Here is a 24,068-nt window from a genome sequence, read left to right as displayed (position 1 = left end):
ACTATTTTCTAGTACGACAATTTTTGGCCTTAGGTAAAGTATACGTCAAAATAGGAAGTTTTATTAGGAGGACGGATTGGAATAATAATAAAGCACAAATATGGCACCAGTCCCTACACATTTAGAAAAATTCAACATCTGCCACATCAGATAATTTTAAAAGTATTGACATATGTTAATGTTGTTTTAGTACAAACTGTCAGTTATATATGAGAACAGTGACACAATTTCTTTAACAAATTCTTCTTCTATTAAATAGCACAGAAAATTCTGGTACAGAAAAAACAAAACTGGTGAATTTGAATAACATATTTATTTAACAAAATAATAACACAAGAAGAACAAGCATGAAATTTAGTGACACAATCCAGTAATAAAATGGTCAATCAAATACTCGAATCTACGAACACTACTCTCTCACCATGATCAGGATGTTATGGCTAAATGGTCTGAGCACTTTACCTAAGGTAGCAACACCCAGAAACCCATCCCTTTTCCAGTTTTCTTCACTGAGCATAAAGATTTACAAAATATGCAGAATTTAATTGGTTACTACAGTTTGCAATTAAAAAAATTTTTTAGGAGAATTGTTATTTTTATTACCACCGACAGTGAAGAAAACATAAGAAATATTAAGAAGATTCGCGTTAGAATTATTAATCTTACCTTTACGGTCATATTCAACAACATATATATACTGTATATACATATCGTGCTTAACAGCCAGAATTGCTAAGGAGCTAAAAATATTTCAGTTCTTTAAAAGCTATTTTACATTAATTTAATATATTTTACACAAGTATAATGTTTCCAAACGATCACCGGTACTTTATCGAGTTCATCATCTTGTCTTAATATGACAAGGAAAAGGTGACCAACCATTTTGTACTTGCAGTGATACAATTTGCACCATTTAATATAATTCTACTTTCGTATAAAGCAGTAATTTACCCCAAAAATACTATAATGTAAAACACAAATGTATGCCAATAAATATTTAAACATAAAATGCATTTTGAATATTCACATATGATGCACCCTCAACCTGTTTATGGCTGGCTCACCTCAGTTGGCACTCAATGTACTGACACCAGTAATGTAAAATATTAATATAAAACATATTAATATAATGGTAAAAACTATTTACACATAAATGCTTATTAAAAACAATGTACTGTACATACAAAATTTATAAACCTAAATATAGCTTCATTGCATGACTGGGATCAAGAGAGATATCCCCAGTGGAAAATGTCAAACATAAACAAAATGGTATAAGTACAGGTGATGAATTGATTGCAGGATGCTGTTATGTGTACTGGGAACATAATAAATTTAGTGTGCAATGAGAACTAGATGGTGTAATGAAAATACAGTTGAACCTCGGTTTTCGAATGCCCGTTTTAAAATTTTTCGGTTCTCAAGCTCAATTTCTTTTTAAAAATTTGACTCGGTACTCGAAGTTTACCTAGGTGCTCGAGTTTGTTGATACAGTACACGTATGGGCTGACCAAGCATGTGGCGCACCTCAGTTTATCAATGTCTCCTGCCTAATGATGACTGCGCTAGAATTCTTTGTGAAGAATTTCATTGTTTTTGTACTTTTTTGATTTCTGAATAAAAAAGTTCTTATTATATATCACGCCATGGGTTCCAAGAAATTCAGTGGTAAAGTTCAACCTAAGAAAATAGTTGTGAGGATGACGATAGAGAAAAAACAAAAGATCATTCATAGTGAAACAATGTGGTGTCTCACTACAGGCTAGTGTTAAAATGTAGGGAAGAATAAATGTCTATAGACAGATTCTTAGTAGGATAAGCAAGCAGTGAGCCACAACCAGGTCCTAGTGGTATGCCTGCAAAACGTAAGGGAGAGAGAGTACCCCAGAAATGTCATCACTGCTGTTATAATGGAAGGGGACTCCCTTTCCAAACACTAACACCTCTCCTCCTTCCACTTCCTCACTGCCTTCCATACACCAGCATGAGTCCTCAATAAAGGTAAGATATACTTGTACATACTGTAGTACAAATTATGAGTACATAGTAGTATTATGTATAAAATGTATTTGTTAGTTAATAATTTTGGTGGTGTGGAACAGAGTATATCAATTTACATTATTTCTTATGGGAATATTCGTTTGGTTTTCGAATCGTCTCTGGGAATGGATTAAATTTGAAAATGGAGGTACCACTGTACTGGCAATATTTCCCCTGGCATTCGGGCATATTGTATTCACCTAGTTGTGCTGGCAGGAGTTGAGCTCTGCTCTTTCGACCTCTTAACCGTCAATCAATCAACTGTTACTAACTACTATTTTTTTTTGCATATGTGATTACCTAAGTGTAGTTACAGGATCAGAGCTACGTTAGTGGTGTCCTGTCTTCCCAATGTTTCTCCTAGTTAAAATACCAATTTGTTTTATTTGTGTTAATTTGTATATGGTTTCAGGAATTTCTCTTTGTCAATCTGGTCAATTCCTGTTAGTATATTGTAAGTGGTGATCATATCACCTCGTTTTCTTCTATTTTCTAGTTTTGGTACAGTATGTTTAACACTTCTAGTCTCTCCTCGTCTGGTACATTGAATCATTTTCAAGATATTATTTAAAGTTTCATCCTTCCTGAAATATTGTACTGTTAATTTATTATAAAATATGCCACCAGGGACAATTGATAACAATAGGGATCCTCTTTGAAGCACCATATATGTCCTGAAAGTTTCAAGCATATATGTAGTCATTCTCTAGATATAGCATGGATATCACACAGTGAAGAAAACCAATTTAAAAACCTAAAGGTTTCTCTACCAGGGATACCTAATTATTGAAGGCAATACTAAATTTTGTGTCCAATTACCTAAGTTTAGTTACAGGATGAAAACTATGCTCATGGTGTCCTGTCTTCCCAATGATCTTTGTCATATGACATTTGAAACTACTGATGGTTTATTGTTCCAACCTTCTACAACTCTGCAAAACAGAACTTTTGTATACTTTTCTGGAACGTTTCCTTAGCTTGAATCTATGGTCTCTTGTTCTTGAAGTCGAATCTTTAAAACATTTCCACTCCTGTTAGTGATCGCATCAGCTCTTTTTTCTCCTATCTTTCACCCTGAGCATGTTGGGTGGAAGACTCCTGCAGCCTCTCATAGCTCACGTTCCCTGGGAGCCATTTTGTAGTACATCTTTGCACCTTTTCTAGTTTATTAATGTTTTTCTTGACATAAAAGCACCACACCACTGCTACAGAAGGGACCTATTTGGTGTTTACAGCATTCCAGAAATTATATTGACCAAACCACACTCTAGAAAGTGAAGAGATGACGACGTTTCGGTCCGTCCTGGACCATTATCAAGTCGATTGTGAAATAATTCCAGAAATTATATATATTAACTTGCAGAGAACAGTTAGTTATTAATTTCTTTGTGAAATTTCTTTGGTTTGTGATCTACTGTGCAGATAATTTTTAGTTCCTATCTTGGAATTAAATCGGTCTCCTCGCAGTAACTTAAAAGTAAGTATGCATAAAATACTGCATGTTAATAATTATTAGATTTTATAATAAATGAGAATTATTGAATAATTATAATTATTTACCTAAACTCTTGAAGAAAATTAATCTCCCAAATAATGGTAGAATAATTAAACCTTAGCTATTACAGTATATCCATTTTATCTTTGTGGTCGATGATAATTACCCCTACAGAAGATTGTGAAAGATAAGTTCTCCCACTAAGGCCATGAGAATGAGGGAGAGGGATGTTCCATCAATGCTCAAATTGATATTTACCATGGAAAAGGAAGATATTTGATATTTAGTACTTTTCTCCCTTGGGCAAGAGTGACCATGTCCTTTTGGGAATAAAATATGCAATGCGTTATAATCTAAAGAGAGTGGGGAAATAAAACAATTAAAAAACTTGATTTCTGGAGAGGAAAATATGGGAATTTAGCAAGTTCTTTAAGTAATGTGATTGGAATTATTTGTTGTTTGACAAATTAAATAAATGAGATGAATGCCAAATTTGGAGATACTAGTATGTGATATAAGGTACAATAAAATTTATACCAAGACAGAGATGCAAAACTAGAAAGCAGGATGGGTCGATAGAAATTGTGAGAGGTTATCTTGAGATGATTTCGGAGCTAAGTGTCCCCGCGGCCCGGTCCTATACCAAGCCTCCTTTTTGTTACACATCCCCAGGAAGCAGCCGATAGCAGCTGTCTAACTCCCAGGTTACTATTTACTACTAGGTGAACAGAGGTCCAGAGAACAAAAGACAAAACAAAAATGGAACCAGTATAGGAAGATACCTAACTCTCAAAACACACCAGCAATACAAAAAAGGCAAGAAGCAACAACACAGCAGGGAGAAGAGAGGCAGAGAGAAACTTTGAGAAAAAGATTTTGGATAATTGTATAACAGAACCAGGCTTAATTCTATAAATTCATTAAAAGCACACTGCAGGTAAAGGATAAAATTCAGAGGTTCACAATGGGGGCAACAAATTCACTAAGAATGAAAAGAAAATGTGTGAACACTAAATGAACATGTTCCAAAGTGTGTTTGAGCAAAATGAAGTCTTCAGAGAACAAAACACCATACAAATTTCTGAGAATACCATAGAGTATTGTAGATAGTGGTGTCTCAAGATGAAGTGGCAAAAATGTTCAAGGAGCTAGATAAAAACAATGCAGTGGGCCAAGATGGAGTTTCACCTTGGGTTCTGAAAGAATATGCATCTGAGCTCAGCATTCCACCTCAATTGATTTTTCAGTTATCTTTGTATACAGGAGTGTTGGAAATATGGAAATGGACAAACATAGATCCAATCTACAAAAAAATGGTAGCAGGAAAGATCCCTCTTAAAATATTAGAATCATTAGAAAAAAAAAATGGACAGAACACCTGGTGAAATATTATAAAATAACAGACAGTATATATTTTCGAACAGGAAGATCCTGTATAACAAATCTACTTAGTTTCTAAGATACAGCCACAGAGATTTTAAAGGAAAAAAAAAGAAGTTCAGATGACGGCACTTATCTGGACCTGAAATAGGCTTTCAACAGTCCCACTTAAGAGATTGTTCTGAAAACTGCAACATACTGGAGGAGTGACAGGGAGACTTCCAACATGAATAAAACATTTACTGACATTAAAATGTGGGCAATAATCAGGGGCAATGTATCAGACTGGAGAAAGATTAATAGGGAGACTACTCACATATAAATATAATAATTATAACTACAGTATTGAAAAATAATAATAACCGTAATAAATAATAAGTGTATAATAAAATGTTAATTTATACATATATTTGACTAAGTATCATTATTTTTGAAGTACTATACAGTATTCTTTTAAAAGATGCATACATTACCATAGAGATGATATGAGACAAATTCTCAGGTTTAAACACAAAATCTAAACTTGTGCCCATAATTTTTGTCATTGTTTTATTATAATCATTTAAAAATTTAAATAATTTATGTTTTTCCAAAGTGTTGTAATCAGAAGTACAGTACTGTACTGTACAATACTGTACATGAAATCTATCCAATGCTCATGAAGATTAGTTCATGTGATACTGTGTCAATACTAATTTGACATTATTAGCTGCTCAACCATTTATACAATTTCAAGAGAGAAACTTTGTTGGGGCTGTGAACATTTTCTTGCCTTTTTTGTTTTTTAATACACATTTGCATTCAAGTATTCATTTTATCATGTTGTGACTACTGAATTATAATTCAATGGAAATTGAAAATTTCCCAGAAATATGTTTGATCTTATACTTTATTGTAAAGCACTTAAGATTATCATACATAGAATGCACCATGAGAGTTATTGCTTATTTAATACAAGGATACTGATGGAAATGGCTGCATTATAATTTCGTAAATTATTTTATTACAACGTTAATTTATGTACCTCATGCTACTGCTGACTACTATTGGGTGAAAACACACTTGTCTCACTATCCTGGTGACTTCGGCTCATATGGGTCCGTATGTGTCTATTTACATGGCTACTGTTACCAGATTGATATGAACAATGTGGACAAGAAAATGGTTTCTCTCCCGTGTGAATACGTAGATGAATTTTAAGGTTGAATTTTTTACTACACCGATAAGGGCAGTGTGGACAAGAAAATGGCTTTTCCCCTGTGTGTGTGCGATAATGCATTCTTAGACTATATTGGTTGTTTGTTGAGTATGAGCAGTAGATACACTGATGCATCTTCCTGGTGGTGAGATTGTTTCCATCTTGAGCGGTTCCTGTTCTGCCAGACCTCTGATCGTATGTGTCCATTTCCACCTGTAGGGGACGCCCGTCTTATTACTATACACATACACCTCAAGCTTTAATGAGTTCTTCACACATTCACATGTAAACATACTGGGAAAGCTCAAGTTTCCAAGTAAGCTTAAAACAGGTTTTGTTTAATATCAAAGAAATTCAAAGAGGAAAGAAATCAGCAACATAACTGATATACACATGCTTATAAGCCATTACTAATCTACAAGTCCTATTGATAAACAAATATTCACAAAAAATGAGTGAAAAATTATAAAAATTAGGAGACTGCCTATTGGTAAAATAATTTTTATTGATCAAATGCCATATCCTTCAGTGACTTTCACTTACAGTACTAAGATGTAATACATCTGAAGGAATAGCCTTATTTATAATACATGTAAACCATTTTAAAGTATTTCAAGAACTGGGAGAAACAGTGGCAACATTTTCTGAAGCAAGCTATTTTCTCAGAAAATGCTTTATATGCTATTTAAGTGTATTCTAAAACTAAGAATGTGCTGAAAGAATGAAGACTATAAAAAACATACAGGTGTAAATCTATAAGAGAAATATGAAGGATAGAATAGCACCAGCAACTGAATGGAATCTCTGAGAATTCCAGGTTAAGTTACAGCACAAATGGATGTTACTTACAGCACAAATGGATGCTGCTGCAGTATAATAGAACTCAAAACATACAAATAACAATTGGATGGAAGACATCCTCTATTACAGTATTTATCTTTCATGCATTGGTAAAATACATTTATACCTCAACCTATACCTATATTACTCTCAAGGCAATACAAAACTTCAATGATTGTTTCATTAAATCTTACAAAATTTATATATATATATATATATATATATATATATATATATATATATATATATATATATATATATATATATATATATATATATATATATAGTATATGAGTGTGTGTGTGTATTTGTGTGTATGTGTATTACCTATTTTTACCTGCAGGATCAAACATTAGGTCTTGGATCCCACCTTTCTTGCCGTTGGTTGTTTAAAGCAATGAACCCTGTCCTATTTCCCTATCATATCTACTTTTAAAATTATGAATAGAGATTTGCTTCCACAACCTGCTCCTTTATTAGTTCAATCTATTTTTCCAAATACTCATATGCTAAATCAAAGATATATATATTTATATATATGCTGAGTAACCACAATGAATATAGAATCAAGCTGAAGCGCTTTCAACTTATGTTTTCGTCAACAGCTAGACAGGAAGCAAGTAGGCCCACTTGCTTCCCTCTAGCTGCTGATGAAGACATAAGTCAAAAGCACTATTCATTGTGGTTACTCTGCACATTAATGCTCAGTTTTATTATCAATTTTTTTTGTCAAATTCATTATTTTCAAGTCACTGTACGGCATTAGACACTTAACCTTATCTGCCATTAAAAACTGTGGAGCCTTCACTTAGCATCACAGAGCTCTTGCTGCTATGAACAAGCAAATGCCTCTTCAGATTTCTATTGTCAGCAGCTTGATATGGGCAGTGGGGACATGAAAATGGTTTTTCACCCGTATGGGTGCGGAGATGAATCTTGAGTCTGCAGCTCTCGGTGCAGCGATATGAACAATATGGGCAAGAATATGGTTTCTCCCCAGTGTGAGTGCGCCTATGTCTTAACAAACTGTAATGCTGGGTGGTGGTGAAGGCACAATGTGGACAACCAAGTAACTTTTTGTTGGCAGTCAGAATGCTCCCGGTTCCCGTGGCTCCGCTCATCTCCGTCCTCTCCATCCCCACCTGTAGGGGACGCGCGACTTATTGTAATCATGTTGAGTGTAGTAAAATAAGTGCCATTCATTAATCAAAGTACAGTACTGTATAACTAATTTCAACACGTGAATTTCCATTTTTTTTTTTTAATAAAAACTAAACTCACCTCTAAATTACTGAATACAGTAGTTTGATAAACCAGCAACTGAGTAAGAATAAAAAAGTGAATATAAATTGGGAATTTTTCATTACATATATACAACCTTATTAAATACGATTACCTATACTTTAAAAAACAAATTAGGAAAAAGGGAAGATAATAAAGGAGATTATTCAGAATTATAAAGGTTAATTCAGAGAGGTAAACAGATGAACAGGTGCATTAAGTGATAGGAAATATGCCCAACTATTTTTGTCCTGCCCAGATTAGAACCTTAAATTCTCGATTTAGTCGAGAATGAACCCAACTGTACTACCGGGACCCTCTACGGCATACATTCGATTATCCAACCTAATTTTGTTTAACCATTAATCAGGTGATCTTGAAACTTAGGTAATTCATAAATTTACTGGTCAATCTTTGGGTTGCATAGGTGTAACATAGACACTTATAAGTGGATTGGATCACATTTTCTGACATGATCTCCCAATAATCTGGGAGATCATGTCAGGTCTTTATCTAACTTATCTCTGGATTATTCAACTAGTTGTCACATAACCTGGAGACATCCAAACTGGATGGTTAATTTTGTAATTCTGATAATTAGAACAGATATTGTATTCATTATATAATACAATATGATGGGACAAAATGAACATTGCTCTCTTACTGTAACAGAAAGTATTACAGGTAAAACACACAATTTGGCAATATTGTAAATTACTAAAAAAAAAAAAAACACTGTACAGGTATTGTAAAAATGATAACAGGAAGTATGTCTTTACAAATATGAGTGGTAGAAAAATTGGTTAATATACACTTTCAGAGGAAGTAATATCCCTACAAACTTCTTATTATACAAATAAAGCAGTCAGGAAGTCATGTGAGGAAAGGTGTGGCAGAGAAAAAGAATATATGGAGAGAAAGAACAGGCACACACACACACACACCTTTAGGTAATTACACATGAACATTCATACAAAACTGCAGAAACTTCTAACTTCAGAATTGCTTTTAAATACATGGATAGGAGAAATACTAAAGAAATTGTTCACGACTTTTGTTAGACCAAAGCTGAAATATGCAGTGGTTGTATGGTGCCCATATCTTAAGAAGCACATCAACAAACTGGAAAAGGTGTAAAGACATGCCACTAAGTGACTCCAGAACTGAAGGACAAGAGCTACAAAGAGAAGTTAGAGGCATTAATTATGCAAAAATTAGAAGATAGAAGAAAAAGAGGTGATATGATCACTACATACAAGATAGTAACAGAAATCAATAAAATTGACAGGGAAGAACTCCTGAGACCTGGTACTTCAAGAACAAGAGGTCATAGATTTAAACTAACGAAACAAAACTGCCGGAGAAATATAATTAAATTCACTTTTGTAAACAGAGTGGTAGACAGTTGAAACAAGTTAAGTGAGAAGGTGGTGGAGGCCAAAACCGTCAGTAATTTCAAAGCATTATATGACAAAGAGTGCTGGGAAGACAGGACACCACGAGCATAGCTCTCATCCTGTAACTACACTTAGGTAATTACAGTACTTCGGTAATTACAAAAGTACAACGAAAATCTCTTGACACATTTAAACTGTGGATTAGTATACTGCATTTTTAATATCTTAATCATTCTTTTCCTATGTAGTTCTGTCTGCTTGGAATTAATGGCGCCCCCCTCTCATGAAAATGGGAAATGGATAATGAGGATGGTGACATTTCTCAGTAAATATACTTCATAAGACAGTATTCACAGATTAACAAGATCCGGTGCCCACATACTTTGATGCTTTGTGATTCATAATTCTTAGTATGTTACTAAACATATCAAGCAGAATTATTATATCTCCAAATTTGAAGCATTTTATATTCAGAAAACGGTACCCACGAGTAGCCGTAAAATAAAATATCGGCTTCTAGTTTTACCACAAAATCTAAATCTGTCTAATATCAAAATGTGAATGTATACCATTATGTCAAGCAATGATGTCTCACTGGCATTGAAAGCAGTTATGTGATATAGTAGAGTAGTACTTTCCCTGCAATGTAGAGACAAGCTAATAGTTTAAAAGTAACCTTATTCTTTCCATTGTTCCATATGAATAATACTTTTACATTAAAGAAAAATAATAATAATAAAGGATTGTAATAATTATTTAAAACATTTTCTATCATATGGTAGCTATGATAGCCCTGTAACTATATGTAAGGCAGAAAGAGACAGTGTTCAATTATATTTTTATTACAAATAAACTTAATACACAATTTGTTGTTTCATCACCACAACCTCAGAATTTAAGGTAATATAAGAGGCAAGAGTGTTACAGTTTTTGTTTAAAAAAAAAAAAAGTTGAAATTTCTGGAAAGATTTGACATATCATAAATTAAAAAAAAAAATCACCCCACTAAATTCCCACCCCACTAAAGGTATATATACTGTAGTCTCAAATCTGCAGCTGTATTTGCCCAAGTTCTGGAAGGCAAAGACAGGTTCTTGTGACTGGATGGAATGTAAGAAGAATGAATATAGAACAGCAGAAATTAAAAGTAGCAGTGGCAAAAGGCTTTAAAGAAGAAAAGCTTGAAGTGCTAGGTTCATGTGAGACAAAGATATTAACAAATTATAATGAAGTGTGGAATGACATAAAATGAGTTATTGTACAGTCAAATTTGATGTAACTGATACTCTTCTTAATGCAAAGTAAAAAGAACAATGAATAAACTAGTAGAACAGTGCATTCAGGTATGCAAGAGAAGGTTATCAGAAGTGAATGACAAGAAAAATAATGCTGGTGGAGAGATAAGGAAATTCTGTGTAAAATAAATATGAATTATGAAGTACTTGAAGTGGTCAATAAATTTTAGTACCATGGATGTATGAGTTGTGTCAGTTAGGGAAGGATAATATCAGGTATAATGAAAGCTATGGTTAGAGAAAAAAAAACATGAATAGATGCAGCCAAAGATGAAGGCTGTGAGGGGATGGAATAGCTTGAACATGAAAATCACAAGATAAAGCAATAGAATTGAAAAATCTATGAAGCATGTGTGGTGTCAGGGAAATAGAATAATGAATTAAAATATCATGCATGGTAAAGGCCAAAGCTGGGTGGAAGCAGTTTGTTAGTAGGCCGTGAAAACGTTTGTAAGCAATATTTTAATTAACAGGAATAACTGTAAACCTGGTCTTATGAAGTGGCAGGTTGCTACTGCGGATGACTGTTGGAGGGTGATACAGTGCTTGTTTAGGCTCCCTTGACTGCTCAGGGTGCTACCTTGGAACCCACCACAGAGACGCCTTTCATTACATTTAACAAAGGTGTTATCTGTCACACTATATACGTACTGTATTTGTAAATGAGTACATAATAAAACCAAGATATATTTTTTCATTTTCAAATGTTTTATTATTTAAAAGCTTTTTTTTACTAATAATAACCATTTCTTTCACTGGGGTGATGCCTCCTTACCCTATTAGTGTGAAACCAGTTAATAATAACGTACGTATCCTTAATTATATTAAATATATGAAATTGCTATTTAAGTGTGTCGGCAAGGGAAACCAACAATGTAAGGAATCTCAGTAAAGATCAACAATGTAATGCATCTCAGCAAAGGAGATCGACAACTTATTGTACTAAATTTATTAAAACACACACACACCTAATCAATCCCTAGTTGCTGCAAGTTTTCCTTTCTACCACCCCCATAATATGTTTTTTAATTTTTAGTCATCCATGGTGAAAATAATTTTCAACTATTAAAAGATTTAACAACCAATACATGTAATTTTAAAGTAATGTAATGTAATGTAATGTAATGTAATGTAATGTAATGTAATGTACACTACATGTAAATGGTAAAAAAAGTAAAATAGGACTACTGGATGATTCCCAATCCCATTCACTCTTGCAGGCTGGCAAAATATAAATGTAATTTTTTATTTCATGTAGTAAGGAAAAAAAAAAGCAATTCAAAAGTTTTGATTGGAATCTAGTTGGACAGTGTCCATAACACATATGGACACCATGGCACAAAAGGCCTACAAACTTTACATACATTCCTGTGCACATAGCACTCTGAAATGGGAATAATGAGTTGATGAAAAAGGCAACAGCCATTGGTTATTGTGAACATAAATCTTCACAACAACTTAAAATTACTAAACTTCTTCATGAGGTCAAGCATTCAATACCCCCATTTCCCTCTTTAGTGGGGAAAGGAGGAACTTGACCAGAGAGGATGGGAAGCATTATAGAAGTGGATCAAACATACTGTATTATTTATATACAGTACTGTACAATAAATAACAAATAAATACAATAATGTTAAGATAACAATTTAAACAAAGAAAAAGAAAACAAAACTATTAAAAATATTAAAAGAACAATGAATTTTGCCTTATTCTCTTGTGTACTTGCTAATAAACTAATGCTGATAATTTTAATAAGTCAAGCTCTCAGTAGAATTTATATATCTCACAAACTAAATTATTTGCAGTATGCCCTTACATGAGTAGCAATATGCCTCTTTAAATTTCCATTATCAGCAGTTTGATATGGACAATGTGGACAAGAATATGGCTTTTCTCCAGTATGGGTACTAATATGAACTTTTATTCTGCCTTTTTGAATGCAGCGATATGGGCAATGAGGACAAGCATACGGTTTTTCTTTTGTATGAGTTAAAATATGATTTTTCATGTTAGTTGCATAAATAGAGACATAAGGGCAGTAGGGACACCGACGTGTCTCATCAGTGTTGACGAGGCTCTTCTCAGGTCTGGCGCCATGGCCACCGCTAAACATCCTCAGACAGCGAGTGCCATGCCCCACCTGTAGGGAATGCTCAGCTTATTCACCTCTAATAAGAAAAGCACTAATAAAAGTAGCTCCTTATATTGTACTTCAAGACACTTTGAAATAATTCATCAAGTATTTAAGATCAGGTTTGTCGTGCAATTATTTTGTAACTGTTTTTCAGAAAAGAAGCCTTGTTATGATTTTCATCTTCCAATTAAGGTCAATTTGCTAAATAACTAAATACTGCACAATATTGTTTATTGCCTAGAGGCAATTAAGGAAGGAATCTCTGGCCTCATGAATTTTATGTCATGATACAAAAAAACTGTACTGTGTAACTGAATCAAATATTCAGAAAATGCAAATTATAATTATAATCTACATAAATATAATAGTTGTTAAACTGCTAAGAGGCCATTAAGGTTGAAAATCTACACTTTACTTGGAAAACTAAGTCAAACACTTATGTAAAAACTGAAAAGCATTCACATACAAAAGTGACAAATTAAGCAGGGATACCTGATGGTGATAATAACTACACCTATTTACTCTATAGTTGAATGACAAAAGGTAATCCTGGTCCCAAATTCATGCAAACAAGATTATAAAAACACTACACTTAAAATGGGTTATAAAACCTGCCACAAAAAGATTACATTGCCCAATAACAATAGGACCATTTTATGCACCATTAACCCTTAAAGCAGGGTTATCATTAAACATTGATCCCATCCGCCCTGGGTAATGCAGATATCATGTGTTGATTTTAGATATTATGGCCAGATTATAAAATCGGTTATAATACATCATTATGGATGTAATGGAGTTAGTTTAGACCCATTAACAAATTCTGCTATCATTTTCAATTGCTTATTATGTGATAAAATTATTATGCACAGATAAACATCATGTAACATTGCCCCAGTTAATGTCATTTAGTTTTTATGCAGTTAAAAAAAAATTTAACATCAGACAGACATAGTTTTTTTTTATTTTCCTACTTAGGACAGAGAAAACAATGTTGAAGGCCTATGATATTTATAGAATATTAAAATGCAGTACTGTATACGATGGCAAAATTATATACAGTATTATCAACAAACACTACTTATATACTGTACTAAATAACTAGAGTTTTTGCTTTTAAAAACAACAGCACAAAATACAATGCAGTATTGTACATACATATTATATAATACTATACAGTATCATATAACATAACCACCTGGCTGTGTTAACAAATTATCAAGTACAAACAAGGTGAGTTCCAAGCTTGATATGACAGCACAGTATTAGTAAAACATTTCCTTGAACAAAGAAGTCATGAGTAAATGGTCTGTAACTGGAAGCAATCCTAATCAAAAGCCAAAGAGGAAAGGAAGAATATATTCTAAGAAACTAAGCAAGAAATGCTGGTTAGATATCACAAGGGTGATAGGAGTACAAAATGTACCCAGTATACCAATTTTAAATTACGTACTTGTACTGTAAGTGAGGGAGAGTGAGGCTTTGCATATTTAGTAAATTACTTGCCACCCCCCCCCACTGTACATTGATCAATGCTAAAGTATTATTGTTTTGTTTTCAAGTCGTGTCGACTACCCACAAAACAGTCTAGTGCAATAATGGCGAATTGTCAACTACAGAATTTAGTCTTTGTGGGGCTTTTAAGCCTGAAACATAGTAAGATTAATTATATACTAGGCACAGAAAAGTATTGTAGCTACAAAATAAATTATATATTAAAATAGATATTGTTGAGGACTTTTTTTGGAGGGAAATTTCATATCTAAAAACCCAATGTTTCAGAATTTTTATTCATAGAATCTAAAGTTGTAAATGGATTTTGATGAAATCTGAAACAGAATACACAACTCATTGGTCTTTACAATACTGGTAGAGCAAATTTTTTAAAAGTTTTTGTAAATTAGTTATATTTTTTGAAAAAAAAAAAAAAAAAAGGATTGATATTGCTGTTATTGTTACTAGGAAACATAAGCTAGAAATTTTACTTATATAGATCATAGAACTTTGTTTTTTTCCAGTGATACAAACCACATGAATATGCTGTAATAGTTAATAACCTTAGAATTTTTAAAAGTAATTCAATATTTTTTTCATTTTTTCCCTAAAATTTGACTACCATGACTAAATATAAAAGCTAACAAATTTAAATATAAAAATATAAAAAGCTAAATATGAGAGCAATATAAATCTGAAAATCATTTTCAAAAGTAAACTTGATTTGGGCTCCTTAACCTGCTCCAATGTCAAAGTTTGTGGTTCTCCATACACCTACTGTATATTTAAATTTAGAATTCTATATTAATATCATTTTAAGTTATAAAATTAAAAATTTTCTTTCATACTATACAGTATTAAAAGGAAAAAATGCAGCTCTGTGCTGAACTGTATTTCACAAAGTACTGTACAGTACAGTGTTAATAATAAACAAGCATAGTGAATTGTACCATTATATAATACAAAAGTTATACATAAGGTACAGGTTAATAATCTAGATGAAGTAGTACTGGTGTACATCAGACACGGGGGAACATCCACCTGCCAGATCCTATTCCTGAATAGTAAGTATAGTACTGTACTTATTTTGAATAAAGACATAAGCAGAAAATAAGTCACAATAATATGGCTGAAAATTAAGACATCCAACCCACTAATCTGAAAATGTGAATGTTGACGACATTTTGATTCACCCCAGACTATTACACAACTTATTGATGGTCCAAGATGGACTGTTGTCAATTCTAGTTTTCAGTTTTTTGGGCCGAGTTTCCATATTCAAGCAAAATATTGTGCAACTTTTAACAATCCTAAATAATAATTTCATAGCATACATATTGAACAACATACTGTATCACCTAACAGGCCAGACTCAAAACATCTGCTAGGGCAAAATTCAACCCACTAAGATTTCCTAAAGCCCAGTGTATATAAAAAAAACAAAGACAACATAACTTTAATAAATTATCACAACTTGTCCTTTCACTAAATTAATTCCTGTTGTCAAGAATATGACGCCTATATTTAGATTTATCGAAGTCCTCGTATATGAACTACTCACCTTCCCCATGATGCAACCCACAATAGTTACCTAACTCTTCGGTACCCATTTACTGCTAGTTGAGTCATGTTTTGTCAACCAAGTCATCACTTAATGCATAAAACATATCACAGACCCAACACTTTAAAAAAATCAAATTCCTTTAAAAAAATAAAATTCATACTATGTTACTCGATAGCAATATTGCCCTACTTATCATGCTTTACTAAATAATTAGTGACATTGTAAACAGATAACACCATTTCAAGTGTAATTACCCTGAACCATTAAATATCTTTATAACCACCAGGAGGTCAATTTCTGTTAAGGTATGTTTGAGACCTTTCATACAATGAAGGCTTGCAACTAAAATGCTTAAAGCGGTTCTAATGATCAAATTTTAGATCATTAACTGGCACCTTATCTGAACCATTGGCCATTAAATCCAAAAAACAGTATTGAGTTTACAAGTCCGGTAGAGTATGTGTTAAACTGAAGTGTTTAAACTATTATGTTTGAAACAGCCTTGCCCTCGGTAGGCCAGCAGTTACATTTTCCCTTCACAGATTTCAATGTCTCTATTATGCAGCATCCAGTCAGAGCTAGTCACAGTCACAAACAGTCAAGAGGCAGCCATGGTCAAGTCACAGTCAGTTATTCAGTCACAAATCACAGTCAGGCAGGCATTCACTAACAAGTCACAGTCAGGCAGGCATTCACAGTCAATCAAAGGCAGTAAGGCATTCGTAGTTGTGGTAACAACCAGTCACAGTTTGTAAACAACATGAGTCTGATGTTGTTTACAGAACACCAATGTTATGTTCTCTCACAAACCCAATGTATCTTCTTGTATATACAGTATATAAATAAGGATATAATAAGGATGTGAGGCAGGGCAGTATGCCTCCAAGCCCACTGGCAAGTAGGAAGGGAACCTAGAATCTGAACCATACCATATTAATCCTGTACCGACTGTTTAAATGCGGCTGGAGGGGTGGGGAATATTTCTGAGAGGGTAGGATATAGCGGGGATGGGGGAGCCGAAGCAATATTGCGTGACCACAGCCAGTCTGTGATAGTCCACCTGCCTGCCTGCTAGTTACCCATTCATCCATCCATCCAGCCAGCCCACCCATTTTGTCCCACCCACTTGCCAGTCAGCATATCCACCATCCTTCCTGTTGCTCTCCCAAATGTGACAAATCAATTATCGACATTTTATAACCTTCGGATTTAACTATCTAAGTACAGCCCCCATACAGGAAGTTGGCAGAGCGTAATTTTATGCTAATTGGCTATTGATACATAGCCTGGTTTGTATGATGTATAATCAAACAACATCGTCCAATCTTTTGTTGGCATTGTATCTGTTGATTATTTCAGCTACATTCAATAATATATGCCTACAGGAAAGATGGCTATATTGTATACAGTATTATACTGTATACAGTATTGATATATACTGTATTGTATACAGTATATATGTTAGATACTTTATGAAGATTTCAGAGCTAAATGAATATAAAAACGTAGAAGTTCATAATTTTAACTAATCTAAATGATCTATATAAACTACATGCAAAGAATGAAAACACAAAATATATATAATCCAATAATTATTATCTATGTGAAGATTTATGCTCGCCAGTATACAAGTTAATCATTATCTAATTCTTTCCTAACTACAGACATAAAGTTACTGCAAAAACTTTGATTTATAATGTGTTCGTTTGTGTTTCCTTAGATCACTGCTTGTAGCGGATCGATATGAACAGAAAGAGCACGGGAATGGTCTCTCTCCAGTATGAGTACGAACATGTTTTTTCAAATCTCGTTTAGTTGCCGACTGGTGTGAACATTGTAGACAGGCAAAGGGCTTTTCCCCAGTATGAGTTCTAAAATGCTCTTTTAAATGTGAGTTGCTGACGGTAGTGTAGCGACAGCATGGACACCGATACATCTTCTTGACAGTGGTTTGGCCCCTTCCAGCAACTACTGCTTCTCCCATGTCAATCTTCAGAGGGTCATAGACCAGCCCCACCTGTAGGGGATGCACATCTGATTCATGATCCAGAAACGTTAGGGTAAAACTTAAACTTTTAGAACAATTAAGATAAAAAATAAACTGTATTGGAAAGCCACTGAGCACAATGAATATTAATCCCTGTTCATGAGAAACATAAAAATCCTGTTCGATACTGTACCTCATTAAATCCCTTACCGGAAATTTTCAGTGTGTTGACAAAATTTTTTTTGCCAATTACAATGTTGCCTTAAGTTGTATGCAATTTCTGGTATTCAGAAGAAAAGAGAGAAGAAGGATGGGGGAGGGTGAAGAAAATGGGGGAAAATAGGAGGAATAAAGGAGGGGAGGGAGGAGCAAAAGGGGCGATGTGGGGATGAGACATGGGAGAGGGGTGGGGGGAAGAGACAGTCTATTCTGGGGACTGCCAGATACCCCCCCACCACCCCCCCTAGTACTACAGTAGCTCTGCATTGCTGCCCTAATCCTTATTAAATATTGATGTATTTGCAGCAAGGTGGTGGTGGATAGGCATGGCCTGCTCCACCAAATCACAAAGTATAGTGAAGTTAACGACATCATTAATAGGAACCTCACCAGAGCTGGATGTCCAGGTGAGTGTGTGTCCCATTACCTGATACCCTGTAACTCTGATGTTCTTACTGGTCGCCCAGATGGGATCACGGTAAACCCCTGGAAGAATGGTAAGCAGTTGGTGTGGGACTTCACATGCGTATCAACCTTAGCTAATACCGCACGTCTGGGTAGTGTTGCCACACACAGAGAATCAGCCAAGTCCTATGTGGACAGAGAACTGAATCACCACTACAATTTTGTCCTCATTGCTTGTTTTTTGATGGAATTGTGTTCTAAGCTAATCAAAACAAGAGACCCCCTAGAGCTCCCAGCTTCCTCCTTCCAGTGCCTCAGTATGGCAATACAGAAGGGAAATGCACACTGCATTCAGGGCTCCTGCTCACCATCTGATTAACTGGAGGAACTCAAAAACCTTTAGGAAATAACTATTATTTTTACCTTGTACTCTATATTACAAAGTTTGTAACCCTTTTTTGTAACAAGAAGTAAATACAATAAAACAATAACAATATATAAGAGGTGGTAGGAAAAGACAATATGTGCAAGTTCATGTGGGAGACCCACACGACTCCCCTGGGTGCTACATACCCTACTTTGAAAGGCTGAGAGTCCCAACGAACACAACCAGAGGTAGTACCCCCCCCTCCCCACTTTATCGTTTATATGAGAGATAGATGGTAGTGGTAAGGTCTCGAGGGTGCTGAAGTGGCGGCCACTCTACCCAAATGCCTACAAGTGTATAATATGGAAAAAAAAACATGAATATTCAGTTCTAGAGCAAACATAGTGGATATCATGTCTTGAGTACACCACACACAGTAAGTCAGAATACAAGAGTAAGTTTCTTTTAGTATTTCACATTGATGTACACTGATAATTAGCAAAGTGTGAATGTATCATACCCTCCCTCCTCCCTGCCCCTGCCACCACCTGACCCACCACAATGTCCCAGTTCCCTCGCTGCACTCTCGAAAACCTAGCTACACAATATTTTAATTTTTTTTCTGTAAGTGTACCTCAGGAACAAACAGTACAGGCCTGCACTGAGCAGTTATCCATGGTGTATAAGGAGGGAACCTGCCATGGCCAGGCGGTCATTACTCCAGCCTCCACCCATGCACACATAGTCACTTAAACCTGTCCATGTCATTTTTTTTTTTTTTTTTTTTTTTTAGATATATACAAGAGTTGTTACATTCTTGTACAGCCACTAGTACGCGTAGCGTTTCGGGCAGGTTCCTGGAATACGACCCCCACCTCAAAGAATCGTTTTTACAACCAAGTACTCATTTTACTGTTGAGTTAAACAGAGGCTACAGTTAAGGATTTGCGCCCAGTAAATCCTCCCTGGCCAGGATACGAACCCATGACAAAGCGCTCGCGGAACGCCAGGCGAGTGTCTTACCACTACACCATAGAGACTGTGGTGTAGTGGTCATAAGTCATAATAGACAGCCAGGTTTATTCAAGCACAGAGGAGTCATCAAGCAGTAGAAGACAAGGTATAGTTCATGTGTGTGACAGTGCCCATAAAAATTGAAGGACAGTGGAAAACTTTCTAAAGAAGCAATTGCAATTAAAAAGACTGAGATCATCCTCTGGTACCAGGACATATAGGTAGAAATTTTAGTGCAGCTACACATGTACATTTTTTTATTTTGTATTCAATTGCAGATCTTCCCATTAACAAGGCACCTACATGGACCAATGATAAAATGGTTCCTTGCACAACCATGTATAAATGGTAACACTGTAATGCAAATTTAAATGATAAATGCTCATGAATAGTAATAAATGCTTGATAAGCAATTCTGTATTAAAAACAAGATTAAAAACAAGATTGATACTCAGGTTCAATTCAAACCTTGACAGTCCATACATAAGCAGAACTGAGACATGAATCACTTGCCACATTCATATCATACAAATCCTGCTCATGAGAAGGATTTGTAACAGACACCAAATAACAAGTAATTTCTTTATTATGCACCCTGTACCCATCCCAGTGAGCGGTGGGAACATAACAAGTAAGAGACAGTGTATTTCAACTACTGTACTTAGTGTGTTACCCGGTGGCTTTTTTATTTTTTATACACAAGAAGGTACAGAAGTAGTCATATAGCTTCTGAATCTTGCAAGCAGACTTCAAGCACTCCCTTTCGATAACTCATCCCAAGTGTTACACTGTATATATACTTTAATTTGACATTATATCGCCCTGGGCAGTGTTCATCACAGTCAAGGCTATAGTTTGTCAAACATTTACTGTAGTTTGCAATTTGGGTACCAGTTGAGCTTTCATAGTTTCATAATGCTACTAATTTACTAAAAGTGTGGGGTATTGGAGACCTGGTTCTAAACTTATTAGCAGATCATGTTCCAGGGGAAACCTAGTACAGTACAGTACAGTAATTACTTACTAACACTAACATAATTACTGTACTAGTTTTCCCTGGAACATGATCTGCTAATAAGTTCAGAACCAGGTCTCCAATGCCCCACACTTTTAGTAAATTAGCAGCAGTATGAAACCATGAAAGCTCAACTGGTACTCAAATTGCAAACTACAGTAAATGTTTGACAAAATATAGCCTTGACTGGGATGGACACTGCCCAGAGCAATATAATATCAAACACATATTTGTGAGTGTATCTAACTGAGTTTACTTAATAGTAGAATACTTTTGGCTGCCTGCAAATGAGGGGCATGAAGAAATACAAACGTGTGTTATGCTTCATTCCTAAACTCAAAAAGGCAGAAATATTAAAAATCAGAGAATGCATTTATGCAAATGCTAGTTATATATACCATATGAACTTTTTAAGTATAGTTTTCAATATCAATGGCAGCATTAATTAAAAGCATTTGCTGGCAATAAGTTTACTAATTCATAATTTGTGTACTACATTCATATATCTTGTGATTTATTAAAATCTGACAAGGTACAGTACTGTATGTATAATTATTAATAACAAATTCCAAAAATAAATGCCTGGAAAAGCTTGCATGAAATTAGTGATAAACTAGAGTAAAACTAGAGTAATGTGTAAATAAACAACAACTTGTTCTAAATCAATGGAGCTCTTTGTACTTGCACGGATAAACCAATGGAACAATTTTGTTTATAATGTTCACAATACAGTTCACCATACAAACCACTGTTATATAACTAACTCTTAATTTTTGTTTTAAACACGAATATTGTAATTATCACAGAAAACCTAACATTTGAGTTGATTGCTCTGCAGTTCTTGGGACAAAGTACTTTAAGTTCCCATCTGTGAAATTAGTCATCTGAACAGATACAAACAAATAATTGCATTTTGTTAGTTCTCTTGGGAAACCCACTAGTGCTACAGTACGTAGAACAGATACAATAAAACACATACTTCTCAAAATCCATGAGATAGAAAGGCAAATCCCTCATTTAACTGGATGTATGTCAAACAGTTAGATATTTAGAAGTCAGTGGCAATATGACTATAACATAAACTACCAAAAACTGATTTAAAACCTAAGACTGTCCTTCTCATGTTTTCTTAATCTAACCTAACTTGCTGCAATGCCACTTCATCACATAATAACTTTGTTTAAAAATATTTGATAAAAAAAAATACTGTATATGATAAAACTTATTTAATTATGTTTCAGACTAATCAAAATCAACCTTAATTTTAACTTAACCACTGTACTGCACAGAGCACCTTAAGAATAATCATTAGATAAACTAAAATGGTAAGTCTTTATAGTTTCTGGAAATTATATAGAACTTTTATAGAATTATGCCATGAAGTTTTGACAACTTGCCTAACAACTCACCTGAGTAGGTACATAAAATAACAGATAAAACTACCAGATGTTTATAGGAAAATACAGACAGATAAGCACAGATTTATAGTAGAAAATACATTTTGTAAAATTTGGTTATATTTGAAGGCTTATGTTATACGACAATTTTCACTGTAGAAAGTTAAGGAAAATGCATTATGCTAACTAAATCTCTACAATTACCAAGATTTGACATATCTTTGGCTATTACCTAATAAAATCATAACCCTTGTTGTTATTCATAAAAAGTAATTAAATTGAAGAATTTTTAAACATATGACACAATCATGCTCAAAACTATTTATTCAAAATATTAAGTTTGAGACCATATATTTTAATTCATCCACATTTATTTTGATTCCCCTGAACCCCACAAGAAAATAAATTTGTTAACTCTTTATCTAATTTTATTACTATTATTATTGGCTCTATAAAATATATCTGCCAATGCTAATTAGGCAGCCACAGTAATTACTCTGTGGTTACATTACTCTGCCAATTAAGTAACCACAGTAATCTGATCCTTCATATATTTTATAGAAAGAATACAGTACAGTATTATTATTACTATAGTTTTTATCAATATCATTACTTAAATAAAGTACTGTAATTAGAAATTCTTTATACAGTACTGTTTATGGAATTTAGTTTAAATATTTATTTTAACGTTCTAATAATTTAACTCATTTGAAAGAAAAAATAAATTGCACAAAGCTCAGAGAATTGCACACTCTGAGGATTAACGTAACCATTATTAACTTTTTTGATTATCATGTGTTCTAAGATGACACTTCAAACTGCTGTTTTGGGCTGAACGATATGGACAATGAGGACAACAAAATGGCTTTTCTCCTGTGTGAATACGAATATGTTTTTTTAAATCACTGCTCGTCATAGAATGATGAGAGCAATAAGGGCATGAATATGGCTTCTCCCCTGTGTGTGTGCGATAATGTGCAATCAAATGAGAGTGCTGAGGAGTGGTGTACGGACAGTACGGACAGTTGTGTTTCTTCCTCCTGGTAGTAAGTCCCCTCCCTTGTCCTGTGGCGCCACCAGTTCCCAGATATTGTCGCTCCAGCACCACCTGTAGGGGACGTTACTCTTATTCAAGTTCACAAAATGTTCTTGTATACTGATGTCTAAAAGTTTGTCGTGCAAATACAGCCAAAGAGATGATAATATTTACATTAACATTAGTCTGAAAATATGGCTATAAAAACTTCTTGTTTACAAAATTGGCCGAACACCTTTCCAAAAGTGTACAGATATTTACAGTATTATGAAATGATAATAATATACATCTCCAGCTCATATAAAATTTATAAGTGCAAACATTTGCGTGCATGCACATACACACTTAGGTGATACACTTAGGTAATCACACATAGGTAATTACACACACAGGCCATGCTCTTTAAAATGACCTAACAAAATAAGTGAATGGAGAAACACATGGCAGATGGAATTCAATGTAAATAAATGGCACATAAAGGTATAGTATGTGCTATAGGAGGGGTAAAAA

The 24,068-nt window shown here is 34.2% G+C and overlaps 1 protein-coding gene across 26 annotated transcripts in view; it reads right to left on the bottom strand.

Moving 5' to 3' along the window:
* LOC123745770 (zinc finger and BTB domain-containing protein 7A) overlaps positions 1 to 24,068 on the bottom strand; it is a 215,414-nt gene that overhangs the window by 69,019 nt on the left and 122,327 nt on the right. For 2 of the 26 annotated variants that reach the window (XM_069317674.1, XM_045726711.2), the window contains exon 6: positions 295 to 6,326. The exons of 20 other annotated variants lie outside the window; for them this stretch is intronic. In XM_069317674.1, coding sequence (XP_069173775.1) covers positions 5,946 to 6,326 — 381 coding nt within the window. In that variant the 3' untranslated portion in view covers positions 295 to 5,945. Of the gene's footprint in view, positions 1 to 294; positions 6,327 to 7,728; positions 8,096 to 14,834; positions 18,136 to 22,559; positions 23,631 to 24,068 lie in introns of those variants that run through there. 4 more of the 26 variants (XM_069317678.1, XM_045726716.2, XM_045726714.2 and 1 more) reach the window with 3 other exon arrangements.

This window comes from Procambarus clarkii, chromosome 88, assembly GCF_040958095.1.
Source record: "Procambarus clarkii isolate CNS0578487 chromosome 88, FALCON_Pclarkii_2.0, whole genome shotgun sequence".
Lineage (NCBI taxonomy): Eukaryota > Metazoa > Arthropoda > Malacostraca > Decapoda > Cambaridae > Procambarus > Procambarus clarkii.
Note: the sequence above shows the minus strand (reverse complement) of the source record. Positions and strands in the feature narration are given on the sequence as shown.